This window comes from Eutrigla gurnardus (genome assembly GCF_963514095.1).
Source record: "Eutrigla gurnardus genome assembly, chromosome: 10".
NCBI classification, from domain to species: Eukaryota; Metazoa; Chordata; class Actinopteri; order Perciformes; family Triglidae; genus Eutrigla; species Eutrigla gurnardus.
The window spans coordinates 25955188-25981458 of NC_139924.1; the positions used below are offsets into that span (position 1 = coordinate 25955188).

The window sequence follows — 26271 nt, forward strand, 5'->3', positions numbered from 1 at the left end:
GAAGGGCATTTATAAAACTGTACGATTTTTAAGATGTGTATTCATTTTCACACACAAATGCTTGTGTGTATTCACAAGCATTTCAATCAATTTGTCAGCGCTTTACTCGTCATAGTATGACTTTTTTTCTACATATTCTATTTTTTTCATCACTTTTTTTTTACATACTATACTATGACTTCATTTCGACATACTATACTTTTACTATACATACTGACTTTATTTTGACATGGCTTTTTATGACTGTTTTGGACTTACTACACAGTAACTTTGCTGGCATTTTATGACTTTTAATCACTTTTTAGAACATTTTATGAATTTTGTCAACTGTCTTTTTTCACTTTTTTCGACATACTATACTATGACTTTTTCACTTTTTTATATTTTCTACACTATGACTTTTTTCACTTTTTTTGACATTCTACACTGACTTTTTTTTCATGTTTTTTGACTTTCTACACTGACTTTTTTCCCCCTTTTTCGACATTCTACACTGACTTTTTTTGACATTCTACACTGACTTGTTTTCTTTTTTTTCGACTTTCTACACTGATTTTTTCACTTTTTTGTCTTTCTACATGGAGTTTTTTTACTTTTTGACATACTATACTATGACTTTTTTCACTTTTTTGGACTTTCTACACTGACTTTTTTTCTAACTTTTTTTGACTTTCTACACAGATTTTTTCACTTTTTTGACATTCTACACTATGACTTTTTTCAACTTTCTACACTGACTTTTTTCATTTTTTTGACCTTCCACACTGACTTTTTTAAATGTTTTCGACTTTCTACACTGACTTTTTTCCACTTTTTTTTTACATACTATACTATGACTTCATTTCGACATACTATACTTTTACTATACATACTGACTTTATTTTGACATGGCTTTTTATGACTGTTTTGGACTTACTACACAGTAACTTTGCTGGCATTTTATGACTTTTAATCACTTTTTAGAACATTTTATGAATTTTGTCAACTGTCTTTTTTCACTTTTTTCGACATACTATACTATGACTTTTTCACTTTTTTATATTTTCTACACTATGACTTTTTTCACTTTTTTTGACATTCTACACTGACTTTTTTTTCATGTTTTTTGACTTTCTACACTGACTTTTTTTCCCCTTTTTCGACATTCTACACTGACTTTTTTTGACATTCTACACTGACTTGTTTTTTTTTTTTTCGACTTTCTACACTGATTTTTTCACTTTTTTGTCTTTCTACATGGAGTTTTTTTACTTTTTGACATACTATACTATGACTTTTTTCACTTTTTTGGACTTTCTACACTGACTTTTTTTCTAACTTTTTTTTGACTTTCTACACAGATTTTTTCACTTTTTTGACATTCTACACTATGACTTTTTTCAACTTTCTACACTGACTTTTTTCATTTTTTTGACCTTCCACACTGACTTTTTTAAATGTTTTCGACTTTCTACACTGACTTTTTTCCACTTTTTTTTTACATACTATACTATGACTTCATTTCGACATACTATACTTTTACTATACATACTGACTTAATTTTGACATGGCTTTTTATGACTGTTTTGGACTTACTACACAGTAACTTTGCTGGCATTTTATGACTTTTAATCACTTTTTAGAACATTTTATGAATTTTGTCAACTGACTTTTTTCACTTTTTTCGACATACTATACTATGACTTTTTCACTTTTTTTATACTTTCTACACTATGACTTTTTTCACTTTTTTTGACATTCTACACTGACTTTTTGTTCATGTTTTTTGACTTTCTACACTGACTTTTTTTCCCCTTTTTCGACATTTCTACACTGACTTTTTTTGACATTCTACACTGACTTTTTTTCTTTTTTTTTCGACTTTCTACTGATTTTTTCACTTTTTTGTCTTTCTACATGGACTTTTTTTACTTTTTGACATACTATACTATGACTTTTTTCGACTTTCTACACTGACTTTTTTTCTAACTTTTTTTGACTTTCTACACAGATTTTTTCACTTTGACATTCTACACTATGACTTTTTTGAACTTTCTACACTGACTTTTTTCATTTTTTGACCTTCCACACTTACTTTTAAAAAAAATTTCGACTTTCTACACTGACTTTTTTCCACTTTTTTTTTTTACATACTCATGACTTTGTTTCGACATACTATAAGCCTACTATTACTTTTTTTTAATTTGACTATGACTTTTTATGATTTTTTTGGACTAACTACACGCTCACTTGGCTTGACGTATATGATACGGTGGCTTTTTATGACATCACTTTTTACCACATTTTATGAATTTTGTCTACTGACTTTTTCTGTGAAGACTTTTTTATCGAAGAATTTGAATATGGCTTTTTATGACATACACCCATTTTCAAAATTCTTTTAAAATACAATGCAATACAATACAATGGTGTTTTGCTCTCAGATAATGCTGACAAATAACCAAAGGAACATGTATAGTTTGAACTTTTTTATTCATCTTTTTTTTAGTCTTTTTACTTTTTTGCTTTACGAAACAAATGCTTGCAGATGTCCTATGAATAAACAACAGCACCCTTCCTCCTTAAAAACTGGGGTCTGTCACCGCTGCCTTATCAAGAAAAGAGACTCTTCTTGTCCAATTACGACCTCTCCAGATTCCCAAAGTGACTCTTATTTCCTGTATTTGACATTCGTTTTAAGTGCATTAGTAGACAACATAACCATTTAGATTAATGTGCAATAGCTGAGTTTATGGTCAATGCGAAAAGATATATACATTGCAGCTATGACTCACATTAACTGTCTTTCAACACTTGAGCTAGCGTCAGAACTGGAGAGGAAGACAATCACAATGCAAGGAGTCTCCTTTCAAGCACAGCATACGTAAACAGCAACCTTTACCTACATCATCATCATCATCATCATCATCATCATCAGGATTAACTAGACTCTTTTGTCATACGTGTTTTCCTCCAGTAAGACAAAAAGGTTAATAGATAGAATGGTTTAAAATAAAGTTTAGTGATTGTGCTTTTAAAACCAAAGTAAAACAAATAACAAACATTGACAACAACACGAAACATAACAGTGCATTACAAAAAAGAAAAAAAGAAAATAATAAAATCCCAAAGTGGCACTTTCTAGGGGCGGCTAAATAATATAGCAATTTACAACATGGATGGAAATGATAAAATAATAATTATATTTACTGGCATAATAAAATTAGAATTCGCAAAATAAAACAAGGAAGACAAATTTGAGGTACCACAGTGGGTAAAACAAGAGGACATCATGTATACACGTATATTTACAGACAGTCCACCCCTCTCTGCTCGCATTTTATTACAGTAACAACTGACTGTGTGGGTTCTCCATAGTTCTTGTTGAGGCAAGCAGAGTCATGTCAATGTCTGGAGTAGCATTTCACTCCATATTGCATTGGAATTAAACATAAATATACTACTGAGTATTTTTGTTTTGAATGCACTCTTTTATCTTCAGACAATCTTTCCTTTTTTTTTTTTAAATGGACATAGAAAATGATAAGTTAGAAAAAAAAACATTGGTCTGTTTTCCAGATGTAAAGAAACACTACTGATGTACAGTATGATGGCAGCCAACATGATGGTGAAATACTGAGATATTTAAAATTGTAAGAGAAACAATGGTCCTCCACTCTTGGAAAAATCAGGACAGTTCCTCGTTTTCCTCCTCCGTTCTTCAGCTTTCTACCATCTAGGTAAAAAAAACAACAACAACATTTTGGTTAACATCCATCATTCATAACTAGAACGATAAATCACCTGATATTAGTTTATGGCAGGTACAACTGTATCTGTTAGTGCCAGTAAGTAATAAGGAATGGCAGTATAGAAATGTGGAACTAGGTTTAAGGTCATTTTACGTGCATAGATACAATTTCCATGGCAACAAATGTAAGGGATCTCTATCAAAATTGGCAATTTTTCTTCTTTTTTTTTAACCACTGAAATATCAATGTTGGATGAATCTGTTGAGGGACAGCTTTTTGACATAATATAATCTAACTTAATGACATTTTTCATAGAATATACTGCACTATGACTTTTTTATGACATACTATACTATGAGATTAGAGTCTGTGTTTACCTCGAGCTCTTCATCTCCTGGTTGGAAGGCCCCCGTGGTATTGAGGCTAATGTCTGCAGGGTTCCTGCGGCCTCCTTCACCTCTCCGCCGGCCCCCTGAGCCCCTGGAGGACATGGAGCTGGAGGAGCTTGGGTCCCGGGGACTGTTGACTGTGGGGAACTGTGGTCGGCTGTAGGGCAGAATGTCCTCTGAAACTAAGGAGCACAGTCGCAGGAAGAATTGAGACGTGTATGATCAAAAACACATTGAGAGATTCCCTCACATTGGATTTGCTGTCTTACCTGCGTGTTGCCGCGCCTTGTTGGCAGTGCTACCCTCATGTTTATTCCCTTTGCCTCCGTGAGCAGTCTTTTGTCTCTCCTGAGCGTCTTTGCGTTCAGATGAGCTGTTTCTGGGGTCCGAGCCCTCTCTGGGCCGATAACCCCCGGTTCCTCCTCTCTTGTCTCGACCCTCACCTACTTTGGGGGAAATCACTCCCCGGCCCTCCAGGACTGCCTTGGAAGGGTGTGTGGGTGACTTTAGCACGGCTGGAGGTGGGATGGGCGGAGGTGGCAGATCTGAAGGAGAAACACATTAACCATCAAAAACTAGGGTTTCGGTATTTGCAGGAACTGAGGCACAGAAATGAAACTTTAGTGTGTATGATCTGTCCCTCGGTTGTCTCACACCTGCAAGGTGACACGCAAACACAGCTGCACTCAGACCAGAGAGCCCTCCGCACAGACATTAAACATAACGGATGGCATTAGAGAGGCGGATTCTAGCCGGAGAGTTATGAGATTTGAGTGAGAGGAAAGAGGGGAGCGTGACGGTCAGCAGCCGGCTCTCTGACCTGCTCGGCTTCCGCCTGTCGATGAATCAATGCTGCTTGTCCTTGAGCTATTATTCATATAAGATCTAGCCGGCGAGCCTCTCCACACATCACACAGTCCTCTAAACGGAAAAAACCTGCCTCTGCTTGCGATCGATGGCTTTTCTTCCAATCAGCTTCCAACCTGAAGGATGGTTTTGTCAGCAACAGGACTCATAATCCACAGAGGATTAGAAAGGTGATAAACGTAGCAAGTGCCAACTCTTACAGCATGCTTTGACTCTCTTCCAACCTGGACTTTGTGGAGGAGATTTATTTTATTTTTTTACACTAAAGGCTAATGGGACAGGTGATGTCTTGTTGGAAGAATCAGGCAGCTTGAATACACTCTTCTGATTATCCTCCACCTCCATCCACTCCTCCTGAATACAAAAGTGGGCCAGTCAATATCATACAGCAGAGAGGCGTCTGCAGGTTTTTAATATCTCTCTTGCCTCCCGAGTCCTGCTTCAGTCCGATCAATGCCACAGTCTGTGAGATATGGCTCACTACAAGGGAGGAGCGGAGCGCCTGTTAGATTTATGAGGAAATATGGGCGAGGACAGAGCTCAGGTCTGGAAAGTGTCTCCGGCTCGCCAAGGAGCTTGTACTGGAGGGTCTGGTGGTTAATTAGGCAGACGAGGCTGACACAGATTCAAAATGACAGGGAAGGGTTAACTACAGGTAGACAAAGGCATTAGAGTCACACACAATATGAATCATGGAGGGGATATAAGTTGGGAGTGTGGGTTCACTTGTTCTACTGCCACTAATGATATTTATGTGTTTTGATAGTGATGCTGCATGGAAAGTAGTCTCAGTCTGGAGTGTAACATCAAATATTGTGTGTTTAACAAACATGGTCAGGGTCTTCTGTCGTCACTGTCCTTTACATTTTATGAAATAACCTAACGGGGGTTGGGATGGGTGGGTTGGAGGGGAAGCAGAGGCAATAACCTCCAAATGAAAAACAATCCATTCAGATCAAATGCAATCAGCGGGAGGACTGATGGACGGACAGAGCGGCGTGGCTGTCAGTCCGCCCCCTCGCTGCTCAAACAAAGACGGAGGAGCGGAGAGGGATGGAGAGATCACTCCGAAGGGAGGGGCAGGAGATGGGGAAGAAGAAGGCAGGATATAAGGATGATGGCAGGAGGCGGAGGTTCGGGGTGGGGGGTTGGATTTTCTGCAGTGATAAAACTCGTCTGGCTCCCAGTGAGCTGGATATTAAATCTCCCTGTCAAGTGCTTCCAACACTCAAGGACACCTGACACTAAGAGGAGAGCCAGCTCCGGGACGCCGCATACTGTACACAGCAGAGCGGGCGTGTGCAGATACCATAAATAAAAAACAGAGATTTCCACAAGATCAACAGCACGGATGAAGTGATTTTCCACCGGTACGCTGTGTTTTTCGTAAAGAACGATGCTTTAAAGAGTCAATTGCTCTTTTCCTAAACAAGGTTAAAGCTTTTCCTTCCTGGTATTTAGCCCTTGTTTGGTTTATGTTCAGCTCCCGCCGAGTGAAAGGTAGCACTTCAGCATGAGCCACAGCACCTGGATCAATTTCATTAGTGGCTAGAGTGGAGAGACATCCCAGTGTCAGCATAGCCGAGCTGGGCAGAGCTCCCATGAGACAACCCCCCCCTGTCCCCTCCTCTCCTCCCCCCACCATGGGCCTTGGTTGGCCTGCAGCCCACCACTCGCCCGATCTGTTCAGCACCGTCACAGATTAGGAGCGATGCCATGTATGCATGTGCACAAACATGAGAGAAGATGATTAAAACTCTGGCTCATGACGCACCCCAACACTCGGTCATTTACAGACACTACATCACAGTAAACTGCACTTTCCATATCTGCAGAAGGAACGGGGCCGTCATTGATACAAACTGGCCATCTGTGCACTAAACTGCTATGTGTCTGTCGCTCTGTCGGTCTGTCGGTTGTATTCAGTCATCAACACCATTACAGACAATATGGGCGACTTAGAGTTTCTTTAATATGGAAGATAGTTTGGACAATTGCAAAATCACAGACATCTATTGATACATTATCATTAGTTATTGTTATTATTATTATTATTATAAGCAATGGTACTAATAGTAATAATAATCATTATTATTTAATTAATTATTAATATGCAAGAAGGGTAATGGAGAAGGGGTGAGAGTAAATAAGTTATACTTCTTCTCACTCCTTTCTGAGCTGTAAAGAAAAGAAAATTGTTGGACATTTAAATTTTGCTTTATGATTTGCTCTGCAAATATTGCTTGGAATGTCTAATTGTTTACCTATTTAGATTTTGTTGTTGTTTTTTAATTCCTATTTTATGTCTTTACTTGTTCGGAACAAATAAACAATTACAAATACAAAATACATCACAGGCATTATACTAATAAATTGATAATAAATTAAATTTAATAGTAATTATTTGGGGAGGAATCTACAAGAGACAACGTTATAATACTTGATTATAATACTGAAGTTTATAGATGTGTACCTTCGTTATAGGCTTCACGTCGCTGGTTGGCTGGATGAGCTGCAGGATGCTGTTTCTGCTTCTTCGGAGGCCTCCTGTGTACAGCTGCCATGCTCATGTTACTGTCTGTCGACACCGGGCTGCCAGGACGGTGACCTGACGGGTTTATTTGGTATTTTCGTGCTGAGACAGAAAAGCGATGATGAGTCATTTACTCTCACCATTCCTCAAACGCCTCGCAGTAACATTTCCTGGATGTGTGTGACCATATAAAACCTACCTGAAGCTCCTCCCACTTCGTGGCCCAGCGTGTTGGGATACTTGGCCACCCTGAGGCCTGAATACTCGGCGGCTGCGGCGACAGCTTGAGCAAAGTCGGCGTCGGTGAAGAACGATCCGTCCGACGAGCTGACGGCGCTGGACCTCCCTGAGGAGACGTTGTCCTCCTCAGAAGCGGACCCCCATCCGTTGATCATGGAGCCGGTCACCGAGCTCTCCAGGTCGCCCATGCTGGACGCGGGCGTCTGTTCCAGCCCTCGTAGCAGCAACCTCCGCGGATGCATCTGGGGGTGGTGGGGGTGTGTGTGGGGGTGTGTGTGGTGGTAGTGCATCTTGGCCACCTCTGCATCTGTCTCGTCACCATCCTCCTCTTCCTCGTCCAATATGTCCTCATCCTCCTCCTCCATACCATCAGTGTCCAAGGCCAGAGGGCTGGTGATGTACCCATATGTGTGTGAAGGAGAGAGGGGCCTCGGAGGAGCCGGGGGGCTCACAGTGTGACGCCTGCAACAGGTGACATGAAACACTAAGTATCAGACACCCATCTTATTATGGGTAAATGATGTATACACCAGTCAATTAGCATGGCATCATCTTTTGTAAAAATCAGGCAAACCTAAGCACATTAGACAGTATTTCAGAGTGTATTGCAATCCAGACATCAATAAGCAATAATAAAACAGAAATAGCAACAATGATGCAGTGATATATTCTGAAATGTTTTCTGTTTGGCAGTTTAATGTCATCTTTATTCCTCTGAGCACAAATGGATGAGTTCCTGCTCATCCATTTGTGCTGAATTACCACACAATGATAATATTACTTTGACAGAATGTTTTATTTTGACTGGGATGTATTACTTTCAAACAACTCCTAAATCCCTGCAAGTTGATTTTTATGCTATTTAGAAATGAGCTCATAAATCAGAAAACCTAAGATATGCTTTTTAACAGTTCTTTTTGGAGTTAAGGGGCTAAAACATGAACAGTTGCACATTTCAAATACTTGGGGTTGGCTGTGAAGCTGGATGAAGCGGATGTCATGCAGGCGTACCTGCGTTCATGGCTGTCCAGGGCGTCCTGGAGCATCGGCTGCATCTCCTCCTGGGGCGAGGGGGTGAGAGTGGCGGTGGACTGGTGACTGTAGGACACAGCTGCAGGGGAGGAGGCGGCCCCTCGGATGGGAGGAGTAGGGCCCCTCTCCATCTCCTCTTCCTCCTCCAGCTCATCAGGCTGCAGGTACATGTGGGAGGGGGGCATGGGGCACTGCATGTCTGGTTCACAGCTGGGGAAGCAGGCATCGTTACTGTCACATCACTCACAGAAAAACATGAATGTTTTCATACACTGAAGGCAGGAAAACATAAAACTAAATATTCATGGCACCCTTCTATCAAGGTTTGACATGAGCCTCGCACTAATAGATAGAAAACCCTCGGGGCTAAGGCTTGCAGAGAAGGTGAGAAACAGCAGAAGCTTCTATTTTCATACAGTGCTGTCAGATTATCTGTGCCTTTGTGTCTGCAGACAAGTCCCACCTTTCTTCCATGGATAGAGAGTACTCCTCCGTGCTCCGGCTCGGGGGTGGGTTTGCAGGGGGAGGGGGCAGAAGGTCAGACCAATTCATTGTGCTCTGTTTGGGTAGTTTGGGGGTGCGCACTCCCTTCTTATGACCCTGACTCCCTGCTCAACAACAAAAAAATGAAAAAGAAAACGTTCCATCAGTCGCAAGACACCTGCAGACACACGTACTCATATTCACACCGTCTCTGAAAAACACATCCATTATTAATGTGGAAGAAATCACAAGGTAATGAGTGAGGAATTGGCGGCAGATAAAAATGCATGAACGAGAGTGGCTAACAAAGAGAAAAATCATGTGACACGTGCGAGTGCAAAGGCTAGTGCAACCCTCCACTTATATGCAAGTGTGCACACATACCTCTCAGCTATTAAAAGATGGGAAATACTATAAAACACAGCCAATTCCCTACAGCAGTATGAGCAAGTACCAAGAGCAAAGGTAGGGGGAAAAGGCTCCAATTAAAAGCAAACTATTAGAATTGTGAACCAATGAGCTGTGAGGTGCAGCAAGCACTAAAGGCTTCTCCTTAATGGCTTGAACTTCAAACGTAATATCAGAATGGATACATGGCATTAAGGTGGCAGTGTTGCATGCCGTCTGCAATGTGTTATCATTTGTCCTTGTCCGCAGACAGACATTGAGGCCCAGACGAAATTAGGCTGCCCCATACTGGAATTAAAGTAAAGCCAATTAACAGAGAAAAACGGAAATAAAATACAACGCAGGGGGAAAAAACAGACATTAAAAAACAGAATTAATAAGAAAAAGGCTTATTTTATCGAATTTGCCATCCCTTGGATGACGTTGCACCCAGAAAACAAAAGGAACAACAAGCGAATGCTTGGCACGGTGCTCGTCTTTGTTCAGAGGCTTTGTTTTCAGTTTCTGCTTCTTTTTGTTCTGCAATTTTCCACTTTCTGAAGGCATCTCCTTTTCAATTTCTCTTCAAGATAGGCTGACGTGGAAATTAATCTAATTACCATTTTAAAGCATGCATTATTAGCCTCTCAAAGTGATTTATTGCTTCTGAGCAATACTGGGGTTTTCAAATAGAGCTGGGGTGGGGGGGGGGGGGGTTGTTATGTGATTATGCTTCACAATAACAACAAGCTGGGGAAATGTGGTGCTTAAATTAAAAAGATCAAGAATACAACAAACTTAAAGACAGAGAAAAAGGCACATGTTGATATACAAACATTTTTAAAGATCACAAAGTCCATTATCAGGTTTTCCTGGATTGTGTCATTGACATGTTCAAGAAATAGTCATAGTATAGTCATAAAAAGTATGTAAATGTAGTAGTGTACGCTATTAAAAATGTTATTTGAAGAAATAGAGTCATTCAAACGTGACATAATCAAATAAAAATAAGCTCATGATTGTGCTGTTGACATAAAAATATTTCAAAGTCATATTATAGTACATCATTTAATGTCGTCAAACGTCACGTGGCATAAAAAAAGTTTTCTTGTGGCGCTGATCTTCTTACCCGAGGTGCTACTGCTGCCTCGGTCCGAGCTGTTGTAGGAGCCTCCGGTGTGGCTGTCGTGGGTCTGGTTGTAGGGGATGGTGGCTGGCATCGAGCTGTCACCTCCTCTGTAGCGGTCTGATGGGGGGGAGTGTATGGTTAGTACGGCCCCAGGCAGACCTCCTCCCAACTTACAAACCTTCAAGCGAAGCATCCACCTCGTAATGAAGGAAACTAACGGTGGTACAAAAAACCACTGATTCTGTCTACCATGAAAGGACACGTTGTACAGCGTTACACGTGACCAGAGGCATGCAGCTCATGTGTTACAATGTTTAAGGTGAGTACGTAAACGCATGCATCATCTGCAAAGACAATCTCAAACCTATCACACCAGACGTTGTTCCTGCTGCAGGTACAACAAGGTGATGATAGCTTTGTTCAAAGCGCTTAAAGATCCAAGAGTTATCTTTGTCTTCTCTTTAGAGACCAAAGATAAACACTCACACCTGCCTTTCATCACACACACACACAGACACACACACACACAAAGACAACCCAGATACCACATTTAGCGGCAACGATTGTACTTGATTGCATGAAGGGATGATGAGGGGTTACATGAATGCCATTCAGACAGCCAGAAAGAAAGTGATGACACTTATGTCGCCTGAGAAGGAGGAAAGTATGAGCATGAGGCTTCCGCAGTGAGAAGAGAGCAGAGAGGCGATGATGGCTCGGAGATGACCTCTTTAACCTGCCGAGTGTTCCACAAACTCACCCTTGTTCAGCTTGTTTTGCTCCATGATGTTGTACTGCAGCTGGGAGCCCATATCCTGCTTCTGCTGCTGGACTGAGGGGGGCTTCCAGCAATGTTTCTCATTCATCTCCCCTCCACCCATGAGGCCTCCGCCGCCGCCGCCGCCGCTCCCTCCGGTCCCTCGGTCCGAGTTCACGTTGTTGCCCATGATGGAGGACTGGATGAGCTGGGTGGTGGCGTACGGCGTGGGCTGGCCCCCCGGACCCACGAAGCGTCCGTCTTTCAGGTTGGGGCTGTTGAAGGTCTTCATCTCGTTGATCTTGTTGGACAAGTCTACGTCTCCGTAGACCCCTGACTCCGGCACCATCAGGTTGGTCTGCTTGTTTTCCATCTGGTTGTTATAATTGGCGATGCAGTCGGCTGGAGAACATGAGGAGGGGGTGTTTTAGTCAATCTGATCGTGCTGATCAGCTGAGAGGCAGAACGCCACTTTGGTGGAACAATATGGCATCATGTGATCTACTGCGGAGATCAAAGTAGCACATTTACATAATCCTTTCAAGAGAAAGAGGGAAACATCTATTTCTGTTTCAGTTTTGTTTGCCAAATGATGATCTACTTTAGGTGAGGTGACACAGGCTGGCGTTACACCTTCCTCCTCTCAGCCTCACCCACGACTCAGTGTGGGTGTCATCCCTGTTCTCTTCCATCTGACGGCGGGAGCATCTCTGCTCATCGAGAGGGACAGAGAGACATGTCTGTATCAAAGACCTGGAATGAGGCGCGCCGTAAAAGCACAGCTCCACTGACAGATCCAATTTTCCCTGGCTCATAAAATATTCAAATCCTCCCGCAGATCTAAGAGCCAGCCTCGCAGTAAATACAGAGGACGGCCATATAGGTGCACGCCGCCCGTGCCACGTGCCTCGCATTTCGGCGGCGGCGTGCAGCTTGACACTTCAAAAGGTTGATGTGAGAAGGCGCCCCTATGGCTGAGATAAAGGGGACATTAACTTCTATTTCTTTGCTCTGTCACCTAGTCAGTGATCCTCTTAATGTTCACAGAGTTTAGGTTTGGCACACACACAAAGCATGCGTCTGGCAAGCTCCTTAGTGTTACACAGTTATACAGCAGGGTGTCATGCAGAGAGTGAGGGCTGCCTTTAGCCTGTTATTCCCCGTTAAACATCTCACACCATGTTAACGCAGAGCGGAACGCTACAACCCTCAGACGAGCGATTAGCACAGAGGAAAAAAAAAAAAGAGAAGGAAACTTGATGACTATAAAGTCCACAAAATGAATTATTAATCCTCGCTTGGAAAAGGTTTGAAGCAAGGAGAATCTATTGAATGGCTGGATGGATATTAGGCCGAACAGCTGGACAGGAATTACGTGCTGCCCTTAAAGGCATCGTCCCGAAGTGCATAATTTAGACCGTAAAGCATTTCATTGCAGTCCAAGTTTCCAAGGATAGGGTTGTTTAAGACTTTGGGTTCGGAGCTGAAGTAAATCCTGTGTCATCCATGCTGACAAATTTGGCCGCAAGTTTTACTCTGCTCTCTTTGATCGCTCTGTATACTGTATCATTTCTGTACTAGTGCTGAATAAACTAAAAGGCTGATGTTCCATACTTTCCTTCCCCCCCCTCTCCTACATCCAGGCTCTCTACCTCGCCTCACACATTCCACTGTGTGCTTTAGCATTACGTATTCGTCATCACTCTTTTGTCCTCCCCGCTCCATCTGCTCCTCCAGGTGCACCTTTCTTCCCTCTATCATTCTCTCTTCCTCTGCTCCTGGCCACCGTCTGCAGTCCAGCCTTGACCTCTCCGCCCGCTGCATATTTCTTAAATAACTGAGCACTTAGGGGAAATTACATTACTGGCTATAACAACAGTATGGAAATCAGCAGAGCAATTCGATTAGCAACAGAGTAGAGCCATAAGCCCCTCTCAGTGTGCTCCTTTTATTTCCTGCCTAAAACAGCTCGACTTTAACCTCCGATAAATCAAACACACAAGTACACCGCCTCTCTTAATCCTAATATTTCTCCAGGTTCTTCCTGATGGAGACCTACAGGTGGAGGGATGCACAGCGAAGCTCTCCAGGGAGCTAATCCAGATATCAGCTGTTGCACCGTGGATTCCCCCAGCTCCTACATTTCTTATCTCTGTAGTGATTTTGTCAAGGACCTCATCATCGTGTAGTGAGAGGAGTGTTTATTTTACCTGGTCGGCTGTAGGTTGCCAAGTTGCTGTCGCTGTTGCCGTTGCCTGCCGTGCAGCAGTTGATGCTGCAGTCGTTGTGGTTGGAGCAGGAGTTGGGCCACGTGTCTGCCAGCCAGGGTTGAGTGGCCGATTCCCCGATGTTTAGCAAACCGGGCCTGTGGAAATAAACGGCAGCAAATGGTTAACAATAGAGACACAATGACACCTTCAAGTCCCACCTCAAAACACACCTTTTTAAATGGTCCTACTCCCTATAATTCTCTGTCCCCATACCGTTTTGTCCTTTTTTCCATTGTATTTGTATTCAACTTGTATATGTGTATGTATTTATATGTGCTATTGTATGTATTTAATACGTTTTTAATCAGTTTTAATACGTTTTTTCTGTTTTTTTTAACATGTAAGGTGACCTTGGGTGTTTGAAAGGCGCCAACAAATAAAATGTATTATTATTATTATTATTATTATTATTAATATTATTATTTATGTGAATGAACTGAAACACCCACACTAACAGAATATCTGAAAGAAAAGATTATGTGGAGTTTATTTATCTGGTAGCTGAGAAAAGGGGGGGGGGGGGGAAATCCAGCTTTAGTATGTTTTGCCCTTTGGCCACACACACACACACACACACACACACACACACACACACACACACACACACACACACACACACACACACACACACACACACACATTAGAAGGAAAAAAGCCCAGCTAAATAGATTGTGTGTGCTTGACTTGCCTACAGCCGATGACACTTTCCTTAAGCCCTCATGAGCATTAGCGGACTGCCTGGATTAGACATCCAGATAACATTCACTCCCAATGTTGCAAAATGTGCGTCCCGATCAGCCAGTGAACCACAAATGCTCCCTGAGTAGATTTCCATGATGTTACACAACATCTCTACGGTTTTAAACAAGTTTGTTTAGCTGTTCAGGAGGAGAGGAATGAATCTCCAGCACCAGAGGAGAAACTCACGTGGACCAGTCTCACCATCATCATCATCTGGCCATCCGTCTCAATATAAGATCAACAGGATTCTACTGTACAACCTGACCAGCGGGGGTTAAAAGAGCTGAGAATAAAATGCATGCTGCTCCTCCAGAGCCATATATAGTTTCAGTATCCAACCGTCCACAGTGTGACTCCCCCGTTTGCATATCCCAACGCCGAATTAGCATTGAGTTACGTCTCCTCGTTCCCTCTCAAATGACTCATTTCTTGGATTCATTTTGGGGTAATGAACGCATTTGTCTTGCGCAGCCAAACACAATCTCACAACAAGCTCCTCAATCACCGCGGCGGCGGCGGTGTGTTGATATTGAATGGCCATTGTCTTTGTGCAGCGCTGACACAGCCACGCCGCATATGGGATTCAATCACACAACCGGGCAATATAATGAATATGGATTTACTGCTGATGGCTCCGAGCTAACTATTAATACACACACACACACATGTACGCTTACAGGCAGTAATGTGTGCATTCTGTGCTCTCAGTAAAGGCAAACAAATATTTTACATACTCAATGTCATCATTCCCCGGCTGTAGGAGTGGATATAGAAAGAGTTTTCTCAGTGCACACAATGCACCATTCCACAGCATGAAGAGGTGTGCCGCTCCTGCTACGTGCATGCATGTATCTCTATATAGTATTTCAGGGTGACGCTACGGCACAGCCTTGTGGTTGGATGTGGCTCTCCACCACGCAGGATGAGGATGGGCACCTGGCAGAATACATGGGGCTTTGTTCCTGTTATCATAACATATTTAATGCACCTCCTTCCTTACCCCTCAGCAGAGCTGGGCTGCTTCAGAAAGTCACAGCACTCCCCCTAGTGTTCGTTTGAACAAAGTACAACCTACTCATGTGGCAGCTGTATTTGTCCATTCCCCCAAAAAATGTGCTTATTTGGAATATCTTCTAAAAAAAATGAACTCTTACCTTCCAGCGCTGCTGACGCCTTCTCCTCCTCTCTGATATGCCACTGAAACAAGAGAAAATAAAGTCAACTATTATTAGTCATCATCTAATTAATCTCTATTTTATTCATTAGATTTTGAATCGTCATTTTGTTCGCTATGATTGGAATGCTTCTTCTTACGAGTGTTTGTATTATTATCAGTTCAAGTGAGCATGTACGTGAGTGTGTGTGTTTGTGTTTGGCATAACTCACACACACACACAGCAACAGCAACAACAACAGGAGGACGATATGTAAGAGGCTTATGAAGGAACAGAAATGCAGAGCTCTTTGGTTCAGTGTCTTTGAAGTTCTGCACGCTGGAAGTTGGACTCTTTCAAGGAGTTCTAAGCTGCCGGTGTGTGAAGGAGAGATAAACCTCAGACTTTAATTCCAATCTCTTCCCTGAGAGGAGGTGGAAGAGCGGCCAGGTCTGGCCTTAGCTGTGTCGATCCCGTGTTTCATTTCCCCAAAACAGGAAGTGAGCTCTTAGATCAGCTCTCTCTAATGCAAACCAAACGTATCGCCATCTAATTCTAGATTAAAATCAGTCAAACTGTAACGTCCTGGCTCTACACCGGGTACCAGGGGTACGGGATTTTCTTCTTAAAGAGACAGACACCTCACCGCACAAGCCAGGAGTGTGTTGCACCTGAAAGATTTCCAGCAGATCATAAAAAAAAAAAAGAGCTTGCAACTGCAAAATTATTCGACATGATTGCACGCCTCGGGGCAGACAGAAACAACACTGCTACTGTTTAGAAAGGAGCTGTGCACAGACAGGATCAGCCTGTAACCACAAACACAAACTCTCTCCTTGCCCTGCTCTCAACTTGACTTCACCGTTTCACAATCGCCATCGCACCAACCAAAAAACCCCCGACATGCCTCTATTAAAGTCACTTCAATTCACAGATAACCTCCTTAGCTCCGCTGCTGCTCGCCTATCTAATTGGTGTGTTGGAGCGCCGGTGGTGTGTCATTCTCTTAAATCCCATCGGAGGTTGCCAGCAGCCCTTTGATCAAGTTACCACGAGTTACAGCAGCACCTCTCAGTAGTGGGGCCTGCTGCTCTTGAACGCTCCGACCCGACCCCGAACACCCGGTGGAACATTTTATTTCTAGGTCGATCTTTAAACCGTCCCGTTGTTTTATTGTTACACACCGAGTGTCCTTGCTGACTTCTTTATTTATAGATCTTTTTCATCTTTTAGTACAGAAAGGTATCATACCCAGTTTTTCACCATCTCACTGCTCTAGAACATGTCGTTTTACAATATTAACAAAATAATCTGTAGTGGGGGCATTTTTCTGGAGCCAACATTTTGTGATGGCTTTTTTACTTGCAGTAGGGACTTCTCTGCAGTTGATGGCAATGAGGACTGCGATGGTTCCAGGTGATAAAATAAAAGAAGTGTTGTGAAGTGAAATGTACTGTATTTATACAGTGAATAAATAGAAACAGACATTCCTCACTGTAAATGATGGAAAAGTGCTTACCTGTTGGTGTGAACGTAAAGGACGGCACTGTTGGGACAGAATCAAAAAACTAAATCACTCATTTGTTTCATTGATGGTTAATGTGCACATAGATTTAGTTCCTGGGACATAACTCATGGGCTTCATCACCACCAGTACAGAAATCCATAAAAAGCATTTTCGACTGTATTCACACGCTTCTCGCTGGCCCCTCGTCTTTGATCCCTGCAGACATCACTGGACCCCAAAGTGAGTGTTGAGCCAGCTGCCGGTTCAAATCCCGGCTCAGACAGTCGGAGGCCTGCTGGGCAGGGGTCACACACCAGGGAGATATCTGTTGCTATCTCTAACACACACATCATCACCCATACAGCTCGATTACTCACACTTTGGCATGGGAAGGGGCCCTTGTGCAAGAAAGAGGAACGGACTGGAGGCAGATTTAGATTCTATAATGGCTGCTGTGGTCTGTGGGTATCTTCTATAAAATTAACTTTGTCCTGCGTTGCCCTCTTTGAAGGAGTGGAGAATGCTACAGTTTGCATTGAATTTGGTGCAACGTTGCACCATGCTGGTAGCGATCCACTTCACGGCTTTAAAAGATGTGCATTAGAAACGCTGCAGTCTGTCTTCAACTTACAGAATGAGACATCTGAGAACAAAAAAGACACTGCAGCCGTCAAACTTTCTACAGTACCTGCACCATCGGATGTCCTCTAAATACCACGAGCATCCTATCACGTCCCAATCTCTCGTCTTGTTGCTCCAACAAGTCGACAGATATGAACAGTTGGTTGGCTTTTATCTGTTTGATGAATCCCTTTGAAGAAGGGACGGACTAACGCTTGGAAGGCAAAGTGATTGAAATACATAAACTGGCTTCTAGACTGTCACAGATAGATGAAGCTGTAACGGAGCTCCGAAGCTCCTTAAGTTACGTCATCATTTAGTTGCTCGTTTTAAGCTGAATTGTTTGAAGTATTTCAGTTCTAAGATTTCTTTTTGAGGATCTCTGCAGCGTGGCATATTCACATGTATATTACAGTATGTCCACACATAAGGTTTGCATGATATCATTCATTGGTAGAGAGAAAATAAGGGTCTATTTGACATTTAAACGTAGATTACAGGCATACACACATACACGAGTCCCTATTCAGCCTATTTCACCCCGAGTGCAGATTGTTGCTTCATGTGGTTGCAATTATGCTCCTTTCAAAACATTCTTAGTAACCAGTTCCAACAAAGACCGCGGCCTCTTGTGGTCTGTGTGCACGGGGAGGAGGAGGGGGGCGTCTGCCTACTGTGCCCCTGAAGAGCCTTTGTGAGTTCATGTGAGTAAACATCAACGTATAGAATCACAGAGAGGCAAAGGGCAACCTCAGCCTACACAAGTCTTATCTGCCACCCGGCCACAGATCGTTACTCTCACCATTAAAGTCTTCAAAGGTACAATTACCTTTATTGAGTATTGCTGATGAGGAAATCTAAGATTGGACGTCATTTCTTCCCAGAAAAACAACGTCCGGCAACATATAACCATTAGTGTGATTGCATTGAGACATAATTGGAAACGTCACATTGGTCTTAGCGAGGATGTTGGAAGAAACAACAGTCGAGACTATTACCGACCACACAGGTATGTGTAAAAGCTGTGAACGACCAAAGAGCTTAAGGAAAAGCTTCTGTCACTTTCACATGACTCGCAACTCCAAACTAACGTTGGACTGCACATGGACGGCCTGTGTGTTTTGCTGTATGACGGCTACAGATTAGAAGCAGCTAAGCCAAGCCGATTGTCTGTGTGTGTCTCGAGGTTGAAGGGTGGATCTCCTCTAACCCTGGCAGTCAGCGGTAAACCTGAGCCCGGCACAGGTAGCGCTCTCAGGCAGCAGCTGCACAGCCCAAGGCCACGCATTAGGACAGCTCACAGATGAATGAGACTCAGAAAGAAAGGCTAATAGCTCTCTTTATACCCCGACTATTGTGGGCAAAGGTGGGCCGTGTCACGAGTCCTGTCACTTTCACTCACGTTAGGTAAAAAAAAAAAAAAAAATTATCCACTGAGTAACGCTGTATCTAGGGGTAGAACATATGCTAAGTAGTGGGTAAAAATATTGATACGGCAATATATACCCAATACAATATCGATTTTTCAACGAAAAAAAGATTAATGTTTAGACACGTTGTGAATGCAGTACTTTATCCTTTTTCATTTGATTTTCAATATTTATTCCAGTGAATTTCATGGGAATTAATAAAATGGAGAGGCTGTTTTGAATGAAATAGTTTTGACTCAATTTGTCCTCTGATCAATATCATCTGATGTACATATACAGGTACTTGTGTTTCCATCTTTATTTATATCGCAATATCGTGATACGTATCGTATCGTGACCAAAGTATCGTGATATGTATCGTATCGTGAGGTTCTTGCCAATACTCACCCCTACTAAGTAGACACGATTAACATTTCTTGCTAAAAGCCCAATATAAAAAAGGAGAGAAGAGTACTTCAAGCATGTGAAAATGCTGGCATGTCCTTGATAAAGATGTATTCTGGTAAGACATTCTCTCTCTCTGTCTCTCTCTCCTAGCAGTCAGAAGGGAGTTGCTAAAAGGGGAGTTGTTGGACCTCAAAATGTACTTTGTGGAAAACACTCTTCACACACCCTCGCAGAATGAGTGTGAGGAGAAGTATGAAAAAGAAATCCATGCTCTCAGCGGGAGTGCTCCATTGGACTTTCAGTTCGACTTCACCTCGAGTGCTCGCTCTGTGTTTGACAGGTTGAATGTGAGGTTGGTTGGCAGCATTTGGGATGCAGAAGATGGAGGAGACTGGGGTTGAAACACCACCAAATCACCAAAACGTCCTGTGCAAACCAGAAGGTGGACGTTCCTGGGAGCGTGCTCGTGTACTGACCCTTGCGTATGCCTGCGTAGCTGCTGGAGAGGCCGTTCCTCTTCTTTCGGTGTCGGTACAACCAGATGCTGAAGACCATGAGGATGATCCAGCAAGCTGCTCCTATGCCGGCTATAAAGGCCGGCTGCTTGACCACGTCTGAGATCTGCTGGGACAGAGGGTTCTCCTGGTCCACGGTCTCCGTCATCCGCCCAGATGCATCTGAAGACGGGGAATGGAGGAGATATTTAAAAAAAAAGGTACATTTGGTGGTGGAAAATTGGATAGCACACATGAAATAAAGGGAGTTAGGGACGTTAAAACAAGAGACGAGGTAACGGAATGTAATTTAAAACTCAAACCAAGTGGAAAAAGCCTGAAATAGAGAAAATATATTCAAAATAAATACATATGAACATTCCTGCTTCATCTCAGCGGGTGTGTGTGAGGCCGCCGCGTGGAAACGCAGTCGTTTCTCTCTATTATTCAAACGTCTTTCATCGCAAATCCCAGTCAACAATGGCAGGTGAGCAGACGGAAAGCAACCGAAAAGACATTAAAACTGCCATCATTTTACACCGAGCAATGGTGGTACCATGGTATAAATAAATCCAATGAGATCATCCTCAAATACTAGTAATTAGCCAAAAAAAACCTGGTGCACATCCGTGGGAAGCCGAGGTGAGAATGCCTTGAAGGCGTTTCTGCTGTGAAACGTCTGCACGGCTGCTCACAACAAGCCGCTCTCGGTCTGTTTTTCTCATCTGTCTATTCTCTCTGTGCCTCTCCCCTCATGCGTGATACATGAAAGACTTCTTTTTGGGTTGCCCCAACCCCCGCCATTCTGAAACGTCTTCATGTTCGTGTTACTTTGTCTTCATCTCTTTTTTGGCTCCACTCTTTCATGTTGCAGCCACCGACTCTCAAAAAGCCAGAGGCAAAAACCAGCTCCCTGCTTTCCCTCCTCCACATCCCTCTGCCGTCTTTATCTCAGTCCATGTCTCTGTTTTCCCACTGCCTCTCTCTCTCTCCTCTGTCTTCTCTATTTGGTGGCTGTCTGGCCGAGTGAACGCAGCCAGCCGATGTGACTAAGCAGCCCACGAGGGACTGTACAGGTATCCGGGGCTCTGGGATGACGCATGCAAGCTCCAGAGTGTGACAAATGCATTTGGGTGTAGCGCGGGTCCCCGAGGCACATTGTTCCACTCCAGTGTTGGAACATGGCAACAATCACCACAGGAACTCTTCAAGGGGAGAGAAATGGTATCAGTCACAGCCCATGCTTCTTCATGCCCACTCCATCACACATTTAAAACCAGACGGAGTTCTGCTGTTTGTTTGTTTTCTACCCTTCTCCTGAGACTTTGGGGAATAAAATAAAGCTCAAAATATCTGCGTGTCTAGACGGACAAAAATAAATAAATTAGAGCAACTAGTCACACAGCAGTCTGCTGTGTGTTTTCTTCGGCATTAATAACGTGTCATGTCCAGGATTCCTCATTGTCGTGGTGGTTTGAAAGCGAAGTGGAGGCTGGAAAGGGAGCAGGGTGGGGCTGCCAGCTCAACAGCTGCCACACAGGAATGTAATGTGCCCACGTCTGTCTGCCAGCTACTGTAGTGCTGTTCATTCAAACTCATCAGAATCTTCCAAGTTTGATGATGTTTCAATAACAGTAATCACATCAATTACAGTTTTTTTTTTAAGCATCACTGTGGATAAAGAGAGGGAAAAGGCTTGGACATGTCCATCAATACAAAGACATGGAATTACATAACCGTACTTGGCAGGAAGTCACATAGCTCTTCCTTGCAGATGACTGGATTAATGCCACGAGTGTTTGTCTTACGATTGGGTTTCATTCTGTTTGGATTGCCAGAGGACAAACACATTGAAACACGGAAAGAAAAAAAGAAAATAAGACCTCCTGAGAGAGAGAGAGAGAGAGAGCTGAAGGTTGTTTCTACACACCGAGCTGGAAGAAGGTGACGTCGCTCTTGACCCCGGGACCCGCCCCCGTGCTGGCTGCTACCTCCACGCTGTAGCGGATCCCCGGGGCCAGACTGGGAATCAGCACGGATAAGGCGGCGCCGTCGACTGTGCGGTTGATGTGGTACCTGCTCTCGTTCCCCAAGCACCAAATCTGCCACGACAGAGACAAATAGAAAGTGGGACGCTGAGGCAATGTTATGACGGCTTTGTGACAACATTCACTTTGGTGTAGCTGCTGCCAATCTGTGTCCTTATAATTGGCCGCTGCTGCTATTGCAAAACATTGAACATGGTGGCTTTCTGTTTTCCAGAGGCGTGCTGAACACAGGGTCAGTATTAGCCGAGGTAGCCATAACAAGTCTCGGTGTAGCCTTAAGCCAATGAAAAACAAATGTGGATCAGTAATCATCCCCATAACCCAATTTTCAGCAGAAGCTAAGTGGTGTCACTCCCAGGAAGGAGGACTGGAACCGGGGGCCACAAAGAGAAGTATACATTCACCTCAGTGTGAGGCCTGGAGACCTCCACATCCTGGACCTGACATTCTGCTTTCTTTACCCCTCCTCCTCCACCTCCTCCTCCCACGCAGTTAACACACACACTTCCTTGTGTCTGTGCTATAGGTGTGTTTGTGTGTGATGGAACTACAAAGCCCTGACATTTTCTGTGTATCTTAAAAAATTGCGGCGAGTGGAGGAGCCGCCGGGGACCGCCGCTCGGTAATGAGCAGGGAACGCTCTCGAGCCGGACTTAAAAAGCATGAAATTACTCTTACGGTCTATCAGCAGAATACATTTACCTGGAAAATTAACAGCGGCCGAACGTTTACAATGACTCTGCCTCATCACTACTTCTACCAACTAACCCCCCCCAAAAAAAAAAGCTTTCAGACAGCGCTGTCCGGAGTGAGGTCATTAGAAAAAGAGGGGACTCGTTAGCATTCCTAAGAAATGACAGGAATGACAATAGAACTACTTACATGGATGCTTCTATTAAATCATATAATACCATCAATACAAGTTAACTTTAACGCAGTTTGCGGTTCAAATAAGTAGTTTAATCATTGAAATCATTTTTACTAAACACACAATGATGTGTAATCACAGGTTAAGGCCCAACCTAGAGAAGATAAAAAAAAAAAACTTCTAATTTTCCCCTTTCATGTGTGGGTCTACTGTCGCCACCAGATGGCACTGTTTCACAACAGTTCCCAGCAGCTCCCCTTGCCTGTGACTCCTTCCCTGACTCGTGTACAAAGGTGTGCCTCCACCAGGAATGCATTACCTTTCCATGTCTGTGTATTGTCTCTCCCCCCTGTTATCTCTGCTCTGACGGCCATGTGTGTCTCCTTTGTGTGTCTCTACAATACGAGTCCCAGTTGCTTGGACTGCTGGATGCTATTTTGTTGTTTTTTGTGTTACCTTGTATTCCTGGACCACCCCATTCTGCTCCTCTTCTGGAGGGGGTTGCCAGGAGACCACGATGGCGGTCCCATTGTCCCCGCTCTCCGCCACTGTAACCTCACGAGGAGGGGCACTAGGGGCTGAGGGGGGCAGACAAAAGACAAAAAAAAACACACCTTCATACATGAAACAGTTGCTTTTTTTCATAGCTGCACGCAGCCTCCCCACCTCATCCTGTTTAGCTGGATCTCTGTGTGAGACTGACGCCGCGGTGAGAACAAAAGACTAATAATCAAAATGACGAGGCTTTTGTGTGACAACCGAGTTGGTTCAACACGAGCGCTTTTGTGGGGAAATAAAAGCAAATAACTGTGTACTGAAAACAGACATTCTGGTGGCGGCGTGAATGACGGTGCGTGTGAACACCAACCTGTGTTCCAGACGTAATTAAACACAAGTAATTATGAATGCAACATAAAAAGACGTAATCACAGGGTGAGTGAGTGTTATAAAAACAGGCTTTTTTTTCTGCACACGGGAGCGACAAACGTTATGTTTATAGCACCGAAAACAATTATCAACAAAATTGGGAACAAAAGGAGAAAAAAAAAAAAAAAACACACTCCCACACATGCAACACGCAGACACTCTCTAAACGCTCACGTTTGGCTACAGATTCAAATATGCAGTTGGGTTTCAACCAAACCTCATGAGACTGCCACAACCACACCCTCCGAGACATTAGTATAACACTTCCACTGGAGTGTTGTATACGGCTTTCCATAGGCCATTTAAAGAGCTGAACATCCACCCTTTTGCACGCTTGAACGCACCACATTTGAGCATAACATAATCCTGGCCTCGCTGCCTGCTGTGAACAGCTGTCGTGCTGCTCTCACACATGCAAGCTGTGCATATAAAAATTGTGTAAACATGAAAACATGCATGCACACATGCAAGCACTAAAGCACACATTCGAGCGGCCGCGCCCCCCCACCTTCTTCCAGCGTCTTGCCAATCTTGATGTCGCTGTCTGTCCCCTGGAACTCGTTGAAGAAGGGGCGGACTTTGAAATCGTACGTGACGCCCTTCCGAAGCTGCGGCACGACGGCGCTGTCCTCCCCGGGCGTCCGCACCTCGAACACGGCCCACTCGCTCCGGTGCTGCCCCTCCGGCGAAGGCCTGTACATCACCTTGTAGCCCTGGATGTACTGAGACTGCTGCTCCACCTTGTGAATGACATGGGGGGCAAAGACTTGATTAGCTGCTTCACGGATCACAGAGGAAGCTGACATGATGAATGGAATAGATATGGATTCGTGCAACTGATACACCAGGAAAAGGTGGGTAGGGATGTCCCGATACTAGGTGTTTAAGGTGGATCGTGATCGGCCGATCCAATTAAATGTCATGGCTGATCCATATTTAATATTTCCCATGATTCCATTTGTTTGTCGTTGTTGTTCTAGTGCATCAGCCGCCATTATCTAGTTGGAAAGTGGTCCCGATCCGATACCCGGATCTGATCGGCCCCAGATACTGGGTTTTTAAGGTGGATCGGGATCGGCCGATCCAATTAAATGTCATGGCTGATCCATATTTAATATTTCCCATGATTCCATTTGTTTGTCGTTGTTGTTCTAGTGCATCAGCCGCCATTATCTAGTTGGAAAGTAGGACAAATAGGTTAGCTAGTTTAAAAAATGTCGCACGTCACAACCAAAGTCCTATTTAACGTCCTAAATGAGGCCATTTATATCGGAAATCGTTATCGGAAAACCAGTTTCAGGAAATATCGGAATCAGATCGGAAGCTAAAAAATGAGATGGGGACATCCCTAAAAGGGGGTCCACGCTCATCCCCATCGACCCTCCGTTAATCCATCCGTATCCACATCTCTCTTTTTCAACTGTCAGTCCATGCGCCATTTGGAGAAGCAGCGATTTTTTTCTTTTTGCGAACCGCAGCATGAGGTCATTGGCCAGAGGTTCCTCTAAGTCTGGAGCTGGTTAAACAGGGCCCAGACTCCCAGAACAGCCTGTCTCATCCTGTGCTGCTCTCCAGCGTACCGACTGGCTGCTGGTTGAGAATACAACAATATTCCTTGAAGAAAAAGAATGATTGCAAAGCCGTATGCTGACATCCCTTACCACCCTCCGTGGAAGGCAGGCAGCACCGACTTGTAAAGATTTCTTTATCCCTCCCCCGTAATATATGCCGCTGGCTCAGGTGGTCTTCATTAGCCTGGAAAACTGTGCAACCATTTACCAGCGCACAAAGGAAAAGTCCACATTGGGAATAGATTTAACGCCACAAAACAAGGAAACCCAGTCGCTCGACTATAATGTCATTCTCCCTCATGTCATGTTTTTTTTTTTGGAACATTCCAAACAGACATGGTAACCGGGCAGTAATGTTTTAAATCAGTCTTGACATGTCAGTATCCTTTTCATGTCTCCTCAGTCCCATTCATCACTCACTATGGCACTTCCCTACCTGGGAATGCAGGGGTGGCCTGATGTCAGAAGGCCTTTCAGTGAGCCATCCCATAATACCAAGATCTGCTACTACGCTGGACAGCATAGCTATACTATTAACCAGATCAGGTGGACATTAGCACTTCATATCAAAGCCACCAGATAAGCTGCTACGTCTTCCTCGCCCACCTATCTAACATCTGGAAGCCATTTCCACTTAAGAGCACGAGTTGGCCGCCTCTTCCTTCTCACTTGTATTATTTTAACAGCCGTCAAGTGTTTCCAATC

At 43.6% G+C, this 26271-nt stretch overlaps 1 protein-coding gene across 2 annotated transcripts in view; it reads right to left on the reverse strand.

Moving 5' to 3' along the window:
* Positions 1–2456: 2456 nt before the first annotated feature.
* Positions 2457–26271, reverse strand: part of robo1 (roundabout, axon guidance receptor, homolog 1) — a 150084-nt gene continuing 126269 nt past the window's right edge. For both annotated transcript variants that reach the window (XM_084020155.1, XM_084020156.1), the window contains 16 exons: positions 24504–24735; positions 23525–23646; positions 22083–22254; positions 20135–20335; positions 17233–17259; positions 15714–15756; positions 13759–13913; positions 11552–11950; positions 10792–10908; positions 9256–9400; positions 8772–9002; positions 7720–8222; positions 7461–7622; positions 4390–4665; positions 4109–4302; positions 2457–3715 (listed from right to left, as the gene is read on the reverse strand). In XM_084020155.1, the coding sequence (XP_083876281.1) occupies positions 3701–3715; positions 4109–4302; positions 4390–4665; positions 7461–7622; positions 7720–8222; positions 8772–9002; positions 9256–9400; positions 10792–10908; positions 11552–11950; positions 13759–13913; positions 15714–15756; positions 17233–17259; positions 20135–20335; positions 22083–22254; positions 23525–23646; positions 24504–24735 (2994 nt within the window). In that variant the 3' untranslated portion in view covers positions 2457–3700. The remainder of the gene's footprint in view (positions 3716–4108; positions 4303–4389; positions 4666–7460; positions 7623–7719; positions 8223–8771; positions 9003–9255; positions 9401–10791; positions 10909–11551; positions 11951–13758; positions 13914–15713; positions 15757–17232; positions 17260–20134; positions 20336–22082; positions 22255–23524; positions 23647–24503; positions 24736–26271) is intronic.